Source organism: Aotus nancymaae, unplaced genomic scaffold, assembly GCF_030222135.1.
Source record: "Aotus nancymaae isolate 86718 unplaced genomic scaffold, 86718_ANA_hifiasm-v0.15.2.pri h1tg000286l, whole genome shotgun sequence".
Lineage (NCBI taxonomy): Eukaryota > Metazoa > Chordata > Mammalia > Primates > Aotidae > Aotus > Aotus nancymaae.
In genome coordinates, this window is record NW_026988701.1 from 485,848 (window position 1) to 500,094 (window position 14,247).

The window sequence follows — 14,247 nt, forward strand, 5'->3', positions numbered from 1 at the left end:
AATTCCACACAAGAGTTCCATCATCATATGGGAAGGGAATCATAGGTGTGGGGGCCTCCATGCAGGACCCCGCGTGCCCCGAGGCCAGCCCCTGTGACAGGCACAGCAAGGAGCATCTGCTTCCGCCAGTTGGACAAGATTCTTTCCTGACCAGAAAGCAGCAGAAGGACTTCCCCTGCTCCCCACACACCGTCGTATCCCAAACACACCTGTGTGGATGGATGCCTCGATATCTCCCCTCAGCCCAGGGCCTGAGCTCTTCCTGATGAGGGTTAAGCAGGAGTGACCGCCTCTACTCGTGTCCCTGTTGCGGGCAGCTGCCTTCTCCTCAGCTCCCACGGGGCAGAACAAGAGCCAGCCAGCTCTCAACATCCCAGGATTTTCCAGGGATGCTGATAACTAAAGCAGTCGGGGCCTTGTGAGTGGTTGGTGGGAGGGATCAGGGTCTCCTCAGCATCCGTCAGTTCCTGGAGCATCTGAAGGGGCAGCCTACGCCTGCAGGAACGCGTGGGGCTGGCCCCCGTGGGTACCCAGTGCCTGGCATCTCCCAGGCCCTCTGTACTCCCTCACAGACCCCCTCCACTGAGCAGCACAGCCCTGAGGACAGAGGCAGGAACCCGGAGAGCATTTCCAACACAACTGTGTTTATTCAGATTTACACATGAGACCTCCAAGGTATTGCTCCCCACCCCCTACCCCTAGACCCTCCCTTCCGGTTCAGCCACCCTCTCCCTCCCCTCCCTCCTGCCCCTTCCTTCCCCCACCCTCCCCCATAAAGCTAAGGCCCAGCAAGATCAGCACTGGGGGACAAGTTTTTGCTTTGAGGCACCTGATGCCCTGAGGGTCTGAGAGTTGAGAGCCCCACCCTTGGGGATTGGCACCAGAGAGCCTGCCCTGTCCCTCTACTGGCTACAATGCTGCATTCTCTTCCTCTTAGAGAGCAAGGGGTCACCCTTTCTCTTTTTAGACTGCGAGGGGCCACTCAGCCCCCAAGCCAGGGACTGCGCCCCACAGGCGCTGAGTCCAGGCCTTAAATGGGGCATCTGAACAGGGGATGGGCCTCTGAAGAGAGCTCGCTTCTTGGACTTGGTGGCAGGAGCGGATGCTGGGCTGAGGTCTCTTCTCTTTGCAGATTGGGATTGAAGAGCTCCCTGGGGTTCCCACCCTTCTAGGCTGAGAAGGCCCGAGGCTGGGACAGGGCTCTGGGACAGCTTCCAGGGCCGCAGCCTGTAGTTGGTACCCATGGCAGAAACTATGCCAGGGATTTCCCTCTCCTCCTCACTTGACCACTCAGACAGCCTGCGTGACTCCTTGACAGGAGAGGCTCCAGGGAGACCCCAGGTGTCCTTGGTCCCCACACCTGGGCAGGTGAGTCTATGGTCCTGGGGAGGAGAGTCTGGCCGGGCAGCCCTCAGCCAGCGGGAGTCCAGTCTCTCCAAAACGGCAACAGGGTTTATGGACCTGACCATCCCAGTGCGCACCCTGCCTCGTCCCGGAGGGTCCCGGGAATCCCTCTGGGGGGTGGGTCTGTGATCCTGGGAAGGAGAGTTTAGCCGGGCAGCCCTCGGCCTGTGAGAATCCAGCCTCTCCAAAAGCACAACAGGGTTTTTGGACCAGGCCATCCCAGTGCACACACTGCCTTGTCCCTGAGCGTCCCAGGCAGCCGTCTGGGGTGGGCAGGTTTCCATGCTGACCCCTTGCTGGGGGCCAGGCACATCTCTCTCTGCTCCTTGGCCCGCTGCAGACTTAGAAGAGATTGAGTCCAGCTGGGTGGTGCCATGACTAGGGACTGCCCTCTCACACGGTTCCTCCTTCAAGGATAGGAGGCGCTTCTCTGCTACCTGCGGGAGTAAAGGGAGCACTTACTGGCTCTGCCTCAAGTGTGAACAGGGCCCAGGGTGGTGAAGACCAAGGCGCTTGGGTGGCAGGCAGGGAAGCCTGAGGCGGCTGGGCTTTCTGTCAAAGACAGAGAATGTGGCTCTGCTGGGCATCCCGCTGGGCCTCACTGCAGTTTGCATCCTGACTCCCCTCCCTGGCTCCTCTCCATCTCGCTCCATCTGAACCTGCACCTCCCCACCTCGGAGTGGCTCCCCAAGAAGCCGAGCATCCCCCGCAGGGTGGGGTGGACAATCAGGTGGGGCTTATGTGCCGGGTCCCTCCTGCCCCCAGGGTACCTCCCTGCTCTACCTGGGCAAGCGTGAGTCCTTCCTCCTGCTCCAGCTCCTGGCTTAGGGCCAAGAAATCCATGTGTGGATCTGGGGAAAGCAATTCTTCCAGGAATCGGGGGTGAATGACGGCCTCCACCTGGAAACAGAAGGAAGACGGTGTTAGCTTCCCGGGCAGGGAGTAACCTGGAGCCAAGGACACCTGGAGGAGATGCAGAAAGCAGTGAGCGCCCCGTCCCCACCCTTCTGGAGCTGTCTCATATCATGGCGACCACAGCTACACACACAGACCACAGACCTGGTAGCGTACACACATGCAGACAGAGACACACAAACCACACACAGACACACAAAGAGACCCACATATGACACAGGAAAATGGACACAAGTAATTTCCACACTCCACACTCACACCCACACAGACACAGAGTAACCGATCACAGACACAAAGACACAGACACAATCACATACACAGACAGTCAAATCGATGGCAACACACACACCCCTTCACTGCGGAGGAGCTAAGGAACAGAGCTTAATTCCAAGGACCTGTGAGTGCCACCCCCTGGAATTCTGCAGACCCCAGCACTTGAGGCTAGCCCACCTTGGTGACAAAGTCTTTCTGGGAACACAGGTTGTCAGCGTAGCTCAGGACGCCTGGGTCTAGAAGCATCCCGTCCCCTTCCTGCTCCACTTCGCCCTCTTCCCATTGTCCCTCGATCTCCCTCGTGGCCCCAGCGGGAGGCCCCAGCAGCTTCTCCATGATGTCCATATACTGCTGCACCACTTCAGGGGGAATCTCCTCGGGGGCCTTGGTCTCCGCTGGCCGCTGGGGCCTGGGTGGTGGCAGGCAGGCAGGTGGGGCCTTGGGGCCAGCCTTGCTGGGAAGGTACACTGAGGCAGGGAGGGAGGAGGATGGGTATGGTGAGGGCTGCTCCTCCTGCCTGCATCACACAGGGGAGGGCAGGGCTCAGGGACCTGAAGTGGGTCCCAGCTGGGTCAGGACCACCTGAACCACAGCGCCCCTGGAAGAGACGCCACAGGAGGGGCACATGTGGGACAGCATCGTTTTGGAGGAAGCTTGGAGTCACTGATATGCTGAGTACTCCACCCGCTCATCCCTGCTTCCTGGGCAGATTGTTGAGTTTTGGAATGGCAAGGGGAGAGAGTAGCTAGGAAACCTGACCAGGTGAATACCCACTTTGTGACCACGAGCCGCCCAGCCCCCCAGCTCCCCTGAGCTGTCTTTTTGGAAGGAACAAATCCCTCTCTTGAAGGGAGGCATGGGGTGTGGGGACAGTGGCCTCCCTCGGCCTCTCTGGGCTTTGCCGTGGCTCCTGTGGGAATGTGGGAAGCCATACCTGGCTGCTTGACCACCTCAGGGGCCGACGGTCCCTGAGGTTCAAGCCTCGGCAGGGCTGGAGGAGGCAGGCACTGGGGCCCCTTCATCCACTGTGACTTCTGAATCTGCATCTCCTCAGCCTCAAACTCTAGGAACCTAGGGTGAAGAAGGTGTAGACCGTGCTGAGAGGGTCCAGGCCCTCTGCCCCCAGGACCAGGCAGCAGTCGATGGCAGGGAATGGGAAGGCATGCCTCAGGCAGGCTGTCCAGGCCCTCCCTGGGGCCCGTCCCCCAGTCCCAGAGGGAACTACTCCCAGAATTCTGGGCCCTCCCTCCCTCACCCGGCCCCTGCAGAGCCCATGGCATCAACAGGGCTTTCTGACTTAAGTCAGGGCCACGAGGCCCAGGAGGGCACCAGGGGTGGGGTTTATGGCAGAAGGCGTCCATGATGTTGCCCAGTTGCATGAGTCCTGAGGTTGGGACTGTGGGTCCCTGAAGGATAACCCGGGAAGATGAAGCGTGGGAGACCCCGGTCGGGAGGAAGTAAAAGCTGGGCGCAAAAGACAGGGCCCCTTTCGCCTGAGGCTGCCGTCTTTCTGTCTTAAAGGAAGGGACTACGAGGAGCAAAGGCGGGCAGGCCAGAGATGGGTCTCATGGTGTCCTGGACACAGGTCTCCCCTGACCCAGCGCAGGTTTCTCCAGTCCTGGCCAGGCTGGGATGGGCGAAAACTGACTTCTGGCCACTGCTGTGAAGAGAGTGCACCCCGCTCTGTCTATAGTCCCCAGCGCCCCTTCTCCCCATCCTCACAACTGGCGGTGATCTCCTTTGGGCTGTGATGCTGGCTGCTCGCTCCCTGACCCTTAGTGTCAGGCAGGGGTTGGCCCGAGGCCAAGCAGGGCGTGGCTTCCCACCAGGGCAGGATAGAGACCCCAGAGCACTCTAGGAGGGAGGAGCAGCTTCCTGAGGGAGCCAGGGGCCAAGGAGTGCCTGTGTTTGTCCACACCCTCCTCATGCTCCACACTGAGAAGCCACCATGGCCATCTGGCTTCTGTCACCCTCTGTCACCCTGCCATGTGGGCTCTGCCCCTGCACCCCAGACTCACTTACCCGCCATCTCGTAGTAGATCATCCGGTCAAAGTTGCTCGTGTGCTTCCATTCCCGCACGGCCCACCACAGTCCCTCCTCTATGGTCATGGTGGGCTTCTGCTGGGCCAGGGATCTGAGAACTGGGCTGTAAGGTGGTGCAGTCAGTCCCAGTCCATAAGCCCACCCTCCATCCTAAGCCCACCAGTCCCAACACCCGGCCCCTGTCACCCCCACACATGTCCTGTCATCTGTCCCTGTCCTGTTCTCCCCCACATGGGCAGGATATGTCCCCAAGATCAGTCATCAACACAAGCCACCGGCTGGCCTCTCCAACTGCCCCTCGAGTCCTCAGTGTTACAGTGTTGACAAATGAACTCAGTACTATGGGTGGAATGTGAGCGTCCCCAGCATTCCTGTGCTGAAGCCCTCAGCCCCGGTGTGTCAGTTCTTGGAGTTAATCAGGGTTAGAGCAGGTCATGAGGGTGGGTTCCCATCATGGCATCCGAGCCCCGATAAGGGCAGGAGGAGACACCAGGGCTCTCCCTCTCAGCCACAAGAGGACACAGCCAGAGGCAGCCCTCTCCAGCCAGGACACCAGTCGGCCGTCACCTTGATCTGGGACTTCCGACCTCTGGAAGTGGGAGACGTGAATGTGTCCTGATAAAGCACCCAGTCTATAGGATTTGTTATGGCAGAGCCCGAGCTGACTGAGACAGCGCACACACAGAATGCCCGGGGAGCGAGGGTTAATGTGCAGGTTCCAGGGCCCCAGGACTGAGCATTTAACCAGCTTCCTGGGGACTCTGGAGCAAGGCGGCCCCTGGGGACGCAGCCTCAGGGTCCTGGAGACGAGTAGAAACCAGAACCAAAGCAGAGCGGTGTCCAAGCCCACTCCACACCAAGCCTGTGAGCCTGGGGCGACTCCACTCCAAGAATCAGGGTCCCCAGTGCACCGGGACTCAGCTCCAAGGGAGAATGCAACCAGTTCCAAGATGCAGGGGCGGCAAGATTTTTTGGGACAAAGATGGGGCCTCCTTACACCTACACCCTGGGCAGGGGACTTGCCTACGGGAGTGGCCAGTGTTTTGCCGGGTGGATGTGCTCAAGCTCCCGTGGAGTACGGGTTTGCTCATCAGCGGGGGACACAGGGTCACAGAGGCACTGCAGGATGGAGAGAGGCACGACTGGGACTGAATCGACAAACTCTCAGATGCTGGCATTGCTGCCTCAGTCACCACAGTCCATGGCCCTGGGCTGCTGGGCTCGTGGTGCACTCAGAGCCATCACTGGAGCCCGTGGCTTTGGGGAACACTGTCCTAGATAGCCTAGTTCTGATAACGATAGCAGTAGGGACAGTAATCATAACAGTTATCATGTAATGTGTCCCAGCACGTGCCGGGCACTGTGCCGTGTGCCTCATGTGTGAGCTCAAGTCACCTCTTCACCATCCTCTGAATGAAGCAACGTCATCCCTTTTTCTAGAAGGGATCGAGGGCAAAGCTACAAATACCTGCCCAGTAAGGATTGGCTGGACTCACGGGACAGTGAGGGGCAGGTGAGATGAGGCCCCTGAGAGTCTGTCCTGAGCGGCAGCCAGATGAATGTTCCTGAAAATGTGCCCTTCCATAGCTCGACCCGTCGCCTTCAAGACCACCCTGCAAGCTCCCCCGAACAGCGTGACCTCCCGTCCATCCAGCAGCCTCTTTATGGGTGAGCTTCAGGGTGAGCTCCGGTGCCCCGAGGACACTCACATGAAGAAACAGGAAAGCGCTTCCGTGTTCGGACTCTGGGGAAGGTGCCTCCGGGCCAGGGGCTTGTAGTGCTGCCAGAGTCGGAAGTTCTCATACACGCTCTGGGTGTTGCAGGAGTCGTCCGGGGGAGTCTTGGCCTGGGAGGGAGCCAGGCTGCCCTCTCCATGAGCCCCTTGTGACAATGGACAAGCATTCCCTGGGGCCACGATGGGGCCCGGCTGGGGAGCAGGTGGTGGTGCTGGAGGAGGAAGGCCCTGGAACCAGCCTCCGTCACAGGCCTGGGTGACCCCAATGATGTGGACAGCCATAGCGGGCACCACAGGGGCAGCTGCCAGGGGTCGGGGAGGTGGACATGCGACTCCCTCACAGACGGCACCTGGAGCCCGCCAGACGAGGGGGTCCTGAGGTAGGGCCAAGGTCTGTGCCTGAGGAGCCTTCACAGGCCCCACTTCTGTCTTCATCTGGACAAGGACATTGGAAGCCCCGGCCCAATTGAGGCCTTGGCCATCGTGTCCTGCCACCAGAGGGGTCCTGGGAAAGGCAGACAGCACCGGAGGGCCGCCTGGGGGAACCACTGCAGTCACGAGGGGCGGCCCATCTGCTGGGCCAGGAGCAGGTGTGGCGAAGGACAGAGCCGTGAACACTGGCATGGAGGCGCCAAGGTTCTCGGTCACACCCGTTTCCAGCTCTGGGCATGCTGTGGAGACAAAGGAAAGAGGTGAATGAGCTGGGGTCTCCAGGTCCACCCTGGTCACTGGGGAATCAGGGGTGTCCTACAGCTGAGGGCATGTGACAGGGAAACTGCAGCTTGCAAGTGTCCCTGATTGTGCATCGCATGCTCTGTTCCTCCATAGGAGGGTCCCTTCACTAGAGAGCCTGGCAGTTAACCCAGATTGCACCACTGCGTTCTAGCCTGGGTGACAGAGCAAGACTCCATCTTGAAAAAGAAACAATGGAAGACAACCACCGGATGGAAATCTCTCCCAAGCCAGCACCCCGTGAACCCTGAAGATAACCCATACGCATCACACCCAGTGTGCAAGTGATTGTTCTGGCACCATGCCCAGCAAGTGCTAAACGTGGGTCAGAGTCAGGCGACACTTTCCTCAGTGCTCGGTGGTGCTGGCTGCCACTCAGGAAGCTCTGTTGCCAGGGAGCAGGTCTGAGAAGCAGTGGTGGAGTTCCCTGAGATACTGTCATTGCGCAGCCAGCAAGAGCGGCACACGATTAGAGCACAGCCAGCAAGCGGTGAGCAGTGGGGCTGTCGGGGGGTGGGGAGGTGTCTGGGGATTTTCACAGCTGCTGGTCATGTTACAGTAGGTCGTGGGACAACGAGCCCATCTCTGGTCCTTTTCCTTTGAGCTCCCAATAACTGAATAGAGTGACCAACCAAGAACCAGAGGTTCTTGGGCCACAGGCCAGGTGTGGCAAAGTTGTCTGGAGCTCATCCCTGTTCGCTAGGACTTCATGCAGTCTCCAGTCAAGGGGAACAGGGATACAGCACATGCACCTCATCAGTCAGGACACACATCCTAACTTGAATAATAATAATAATAAGAGGACCATCTTCCTATTTGTGTTCTACTCTCCTTCCTGTACTGAAAAGGAAACCAGTCTTTCCAGACCTTTCCACTGAAAACCAGCAAGAGTCCACACGTGTCCCCTGTTCATGAGGTAGTAGACATGGAATAGAGGCAAATTGTTCATCTCCACAGAAACACAAAGTGCAGAGGACAGGCCGTGAGCTAGCAGACAAGAGGAAGTGGGTCTGAAGACCTGCGCTTCCACAAGAGGACGAACAATTCAGAACAACCTGGGAAGCCCAGGCCGTGTTGCCTGAACTTCCCCACTGCCCCCACCCCTGTTAAAGCCAACAGCTACCTGAACTGACTGAGAAGCCACCTCTGGGGAGCGAGCTGAGAGGCTGCGGCAGTTACAGTAGCCCCAGGCTCGCCCACCTCGAGGCTGTCACTGCATGCTCTGTCACAGCCATCACACCCAACAGTCGTCTCTGGCTGAGACGACTTCTCCTCACTCCTCCCTAAGATCTAGAAAAGTCCAGTCCAAATCCCTCTGAACACTATGGAAGGGCACTGTCCAGGTGCCCGAAGACATAACACAGGGCTCAGGCTTGCCCGCCATCTTCATTGGGCCACCGGCACAACACGATCCCACCACTCCCTACAAACACGGTGACGTGACCCGTCCCCCTCTAGAAAGAATCAGTACATCCACTCCATCCTTTCCCCTACACGGTGTATTCCCCCAGGCATCTTGGTCCACCTCCAAGGAGCCGTCCTCCCTAACCACAGACTCAGGGTGCCATGGCCCTCTCCAGGTGTGATGTCTTTGGGGACATCCAGTGCTCCCTCCCTCCTCGACACTAGCCCTATCAACTGTCCCTGGGGCAGTGTCAAGTTTGAATTCCCAGGGATTTGAAACGCGACAGAGACTTGGATAATGCCCCTGTCCCTACAGACTCACCTCCATTTGAAGCCATCCCCTCAGGCTGGGTGCTGATCACCGCTGTCTGACAGTTTCCACAGTGAGAAAAGTCAAGAGCAGGACCCAGAGAGTGACCTACCTCAACAGATTCTCCTGAGTTCAGGTAGGTCCGGTAAAATTTGAAAGTAAAGCAGTTTAGAACTTAGGACCCCAGACATTCTGCAGAGGGGGAGGGGCAGTGCAGCAGGTACTGGAAGGGGTGGGGGACATTCTGTGAAGGGCTCCAGCCAATAGGAAAGAACTGAGGTTCCCTTCCAGCTGGAGGGCAGCAGGGCAGACTGTGTGCACCTCTTTAGGCAACTTTTTTTTTTTTTTTTTTTTTTTTTTGAGATGGAGTTTCGCTCTTGTTACCCAGGCTAGAGTGCAATGGCATGATCTCGGCTCAGCGCAACCTCCGCCTCCTGGGTTCAGGCAATTCTCCTGCCTCAGCCTCCTGAGTAGCTGGGATTACAGGCACTTGCCACCATGCCCAGCTAATTTTCTTTTTGTATTTTTAGTAGAGACGGGGTTTCACCATGTTGACCAGGATGGTCTCGATCTCTTGACCTCGTGATCCACCCACGTCGGCCTCCCAAAGTGCTGGGATTACAGGCCTGAGCCATCACACCCAGCCCCTCTTTCACCTTTTTATGTTAATAATTTTGCCACTCCTAGCCATGCATGGAGGTTCATGTCTGTAATCCCAGCATTTTGGGAGGCCGAGGCAGGTGGATCACCTGAGGTCAGAATTTCGAGACCAGCCTGACCAACACGGTGAAACCCGTCTCTATTAAAAATAGAAAAATTAGCCAGGAATGGTGGCAGGTGCCTGTAATCCCAGCTACTCGGGAGGGTGAGGCAGGAGAATCGCTTGAACCTGGAGGGTGGAGGTTGCAGGGAGCCGAGATCATGCCACTGCAATCCAGCCTGGATGAGAGAGCGAGACTCCATCTGAAGAAAATAAAAGAAACCAGCCTGTGCAATATGAGCTTTGAAGCCACGGCAACCAGCAGGGAGACGTGACAGCCCCTCTGCCCGCAGGTGCTGGACATCACGGAGCAGCTGGATGCCGGCGTGCGGTACTTACACCTGCAGATTCCGCTCATGCTGGACGGCTCTTGAGAAGAACCTGCAGTTTGTTCACATGGTATACACCATGGCACTGGTGGAGGTACGACCATGCTGAGGGGATACACGGGGAGTGCTCAGGAGGCGGCCGGCCTCCCATGGGGAACCAGACTGCCATAGGGACGGGAGGTTCCTGACCTTTAGTGGGATGACGATGTCAGCTTCAGGGCCAGACAAGAGACCAGGAGATGCTGACGTCTGCTAATCTGTTAGGAGCACTTATTTTTTTTTCCTTTGGAGATGGAGTCTCGCTCTGTCACCAAGGCTGCAATGCAGTGGCTCAATCTCGGCTCACTACAACCTCCGCCCACCAGGTTCAAGCGATTCTCCTGCCTCCGCCTCCCAAGTACCCGGGATTACAGGCACCCACCACCACACCCGGCTAATTTTCATATTTTTAATAGAGACGGGGTTTCACCAGGTTGGCCAGGCTGGTCTCGAACTCTTGACCTCAGGTGATCCGCCCGCCTCAGCCTCTCAAAATCCTGGGATTACAGGCGTGAGCCACCATACCTGGCATTCGGGGGGTTCTTGACCGATGTGAATTTCTTCATTTCTGTTTTTCTTTTTGTTTTCTTTCTATTTTTTTGAGACAGAGTCTTGCTCTGTCACCCAGGCTGGAGTGCAGTGGCGCAATCTCAGCTCACTGCAACGTCTTCCTTCCTGTTCAAGCCATTCTCCTGCCTCAGCCTCTGGAGTAGCCGGGATTATAAGCATGCACCACCATGCCCGGCTAATTTTTGTATTTTCGGTAGAGACAGGGTTTCACCATGTTGGCCAGGCTGGTCTCGAACTCCTGACCTCAGGTGATTGGCCTGCCTCGGCCTCCCAAAGTGCTGGGATGACAGGCATGAGCCACCGAGCCGGGCTGAATTGGCTCACTGCAGCCTCCTGTCTGCCGGAGGATCCACCTGTCTAAGCTTACCAACTACCTCTAGCTTGGACTAGAGGTGTGAACCACCACACCTAATTCTTTAATTCTTCTTTTTTGTAGCCATGTTGCCCAGGCTCTTTTCAAACTCTTGGACTGAAGCCAATTCTCTGGGATCGGCCTCAGCCTCCTTGCAAAGCACTGGGACTGCCACTGTTCTGGCCTCATCTTTTCTCTTTTTTTGAGACAGAGTTTTGCTCTTTTGCCCCGGCTGGAGTGCAGTGGCTTGATCTCGGCTCACTGCAACCTCCGCCTCCTGGGTTCAAGCGATTCTCCTGCCTCGGCCTGCTGAGTAGCTGGGATTACAGGTGCATACCACCATGCCTGGCTAATTTTAGTATTTTTAGTAGAAAGAGAGGTTTTGCCGTGTTGGCCAGGATGGTCTTGAACTCCTGACCTTAGGTGATCTGTCCCCGCTCGGCCTCCCAAAGCGCTGGAATGACAGGTGTGACCCACGGAGCCCAGCCTTCCTCGAGCTGTGGGACTCATGAAGGACTCTGCCCCGCCCCCTCCCTCCCCCCAGGACACGCTCCCGGAGATCTCAGAGTGGCTGGAGCAGCACCCTCGTGACGTGGTCATCCTGGCCTGCAGGAACTTCCAGGGGCTGAGTGAGGACCTGCACGACTACCTGATCTCCTGCATCAAGACCATCTTTGGGGAGATGCTGTGTCCCCGCGGGGTGAGTGACGAGGGAGAAGGATGGCCACAGGTCTCTCCCAGGGCTGGGGGATCCTCACCCTCACCCTGCATTTGCTTGCCTGGTAACCCTGGGTGTGGCTGCTGCCGTGATCCCTGCAGCAGGTGGAGTTTGGAACAACAGCAGCTCCCGGCTCTCCTGCAGGCCGACCTGGAGCTGGGAGTGGCTCCTAGTGAGAACTGCTTCCTGTGATGGGTTTAGAAATCTGCATAGCAGAGCCGGACGTGGGGGTTCACACCTGTAATCCCAGCACTTTGGGAGGCCGAGGCGGGCGGATCACAAGGTCAGGAGTTCGAGACCAGCCTGGTCGATACGGTGAAACCCTGTCTCTAAAAATACAAAAATTAGCCGGGCATGGTGGCGGGCGCCTGTAATCCCAGCTACTTGGGAGGCTGAGGCAGGAGAATTGCTTGAACCCGGGAGGCAGAGGTTGCAGAGAGCTGAGATTGTGCCACTGCACTCCAGCCTGGGCGACAGAGTGAGACTCCGTCTCAAGAAAAATCAACAAAAAAATCAGGCTAGGCGCAGTGGGTCACGCCTGTCATCCCAGCACTTTGGGAGGCTGAGGCAGGTGGATCAACTGAAGTCAGGACTTCGAGACCAGCCTGGCCAATGTGGTGAAACTCTGCCTCTTCTAAAAATACAACAATTAGTCTGGCGTGGTGGCGAGTGCCTGTAGTCCCAGCTACTTGGGAGGCTGAGGCAGGAGAATGGCTTGAACCTGGGAGGCAGAGGTTGCAGTGAGCTCAGATTGTGCCACTGCACTCCAGCTTGGGTGACAGAGCGAGACTCCATCTCAAAATACAACAAAACAGGGGGTTAGTGGAGGGATAACAGGGAGTGGGGGGATTGGGGAGGGATAGCATTAGGAGGTACCACGCCATGTGTATACCTATGTAACAATCCTGCAAGATGTGCACATGTATCCCAGAACTTAAAATAAAATTGAAAACAAAAAGGAAAAATGGCTGGGTGCGGCGAAAAAGGATATGTGAGCAGCATCTTCCTGGCTCCATGGGCACCCCCATCAGGGTCTGTGTTATTTTACCGGGGTTGCAGGCACCCGGGAGCCCAGACAGCAGCCTCAGAAGGGCTGAGACATGAGCTGACCAGCCCCCCGCTCTGCAGGCTGCAGGCCACGGTCAAGGCATCCTGAAGGCACCCAGAGAGGGTGCCCCGGCCTCCCCACAGGTCTATTCCTGGCTACATGTGTTCCCCCAACCCCCTTGTAAAAAGGTTTTAAATTTTTAAATTTTTTATTTATTTAATTATATATATATATATTTTTGAGATGGTGTTTCCCTCTGTCACCCAGGCTGGAGTGCAGTGGCGCAATCTCGGCTCACCGCAACCTCTGCCTCCCAGATTCAAGCGATTCTCCTGCCTCAGCCTCCACAGTAACTGGGATTACAGGCACCTGACGCTGGGCCTGACTAGTTTTTTGTATTTTTAGTAGAGACGAGCTTTCATCATTTTGGCCACGCTGGTCTTGACCTCCTGACCTTGTGACCCACCTGCCTCAGCCTCCTAAAGTACTGGGATTACAGGTGTGAGCCACTGCACCCGGCCATAAATTGACTTTTTGAGACCGAGTCTTCCTCTGTCACCCAGGCTGGAGTGCAGTGGTGTGATCTGGGCTCACTGCACCCTCCGCCTCCCAAGTGCAAGCTATTCTCCTTCCTCAGCCTCTTGAGTAGCTAGGACCACAGGCACCTAACCCCAATGCCGGGCTAGTTTTTTTTTTGTTTTTTTTGTTTTTTTTTCATTTTTAGTAGAGACGAGGTTTCATCGCGTTTGTCAGGTGGGTCTGGAACTCTTGAAGTGGGCCCTGTCCTCCGACTGGGTCATGCTGTGAGATTCACACCTGGACCCAGGCCCTGTCCTCCCATTGTGTCCTGGTGTGATGTGGGATCCTGGACACAGGTCCTGTCCTTTCTCTGAGTCCTGGTGTGACATTCACACCTGGAAACAGGGCATGTCCTCCCTCTGTGTCCCGATGTGATGTAGACGTGTGCACACAGGGCCCAGACTTCCTCCCTCTATATCCTGGTGTGTCGTGAAACCCTGGACATGGGGCCTGCCCTCCCTGTGTCTTGGTGTAATGTGGACCCCTGGACATGGGGCCTGTCCTCCCTCTTTGTCCTGGTGTGATGTGGACACATGTGTGGACACATGGCCCAGCCTTCCTCCCTCTATGTCCTGGTGTGACGTGAACCCGTGGACATGGGGCCTGTCCTCCCTCTGTGTCCTCGTGTGACGTGGATCCCTGGACATGGGGCCTGTCCTCCCTGTGTGACCTGGTGTGATGTGGACATGTAGAAACAGGGCCCAGCCTTCCCCTTCTATGTCCTGGTGTGATGTGGACCTCTCGACATGGGGCTTGTCCTCCCTCTGTGTCCTGTTTTGATGTCGACCCCTGGTGTGATGTCAACCCCTGGATACGGGGCCTGTCCTCCGTCTATATCCTGGTGTGATGTGGACCCCTGGACATGGGGCCTCTCCCCCCACTGTGTCCTGGTGTGATGTGAAACCCTGGACATAGGTCCTGTCCTCCCTCTATGTCCTGGTGGGACGTGGAACCCTGGACACAGATCCTGTCCTTTCTCTGTGTCCTGGTGTGACATCACACCTGGACACAGGGCCTGTCCTCACTCTGTGTCCC

General features: G+C 57.0%; 1 protein-coding gene and 1 long non-coding RNA gene across 3 annotated transcripts in view; one reads left to right on the top strand and one right to left on the bottom strand.

Moving 5' to 3' along the window:
* Window positions 1–450: 450 nt before the first annotated feature.
* LOC135273136 (NUT family member 2G-like) lies at window positions 451–8,860 on the bottom strand. Of its 2 annotated transcripts, XM_064372061.1 has the most exons (8): window positions 8,830–8,860; window positions 6,346–7,042; window positions 4,611–4,739; window positions 3,527–3,663; window positions 2,770–3,059; window positions 2,188–2,304; window positions 1,640–1,841; window positions 903–1,486 (listed from the first exon to the last, which is right to left on the bottom strand). In XM_064372061.1, exons 1-8 carry the CDS (start codon window positions 8,843–8,845, stop codon window positions 903–905), a joined length of 2,172 nt encoding a protein of 723 aa, XP_064228131.1. In that variant the 5' UTR covers window positions 8,846–8,860. The 2 variants fall into 2 exon arrangements, with proteins under 2 accessions (XP_064228132.1, XP_064228131.1); XM_064372062.1 differs by lacking the exons at window positions 903–1,486; window positions 1,640–1,841 and adding an exon at window positions 451–489.
* A 2,618-nt stretch (window positions 8,861–11,478) lies between these two features.
* Window positions 11,479–14,247, top strand: part of LOC135273141 (uncharacterized) — a 31,801-nt gene continuing 29,032 nt past the window's right edge. The window contains exon 1 of the long non-coding RNA XR_010340983.1: window positions 11,479–11,567. This is a non-coding gene — a long non-coding RNA (uncharacterized LOC135273141). The remainder of the gene's footprint in view (window positions 11,568–14,247) is intronic.

Bases quoted from the DNA above. Each gene is read 5' to 3' on its own strand.
- LOC135273136 (XM_064372061.1), bottom strand. The intron at 3,060-3,526 runs GTATGGCTTCCC...TCCCTGCCTCAG, and splicing joins TGAGGTGGTCAAGCAGCCAG to TGTACCTTCCCAGCAAGGCT. The intron at 1,842-2,187 runs GTAGAGCAGGGA...TTACTCCCGCAG, and splicing joins AAGGACTCACGCTTGCCCAG to GTAGCAGAGAAGCGCCTCCT.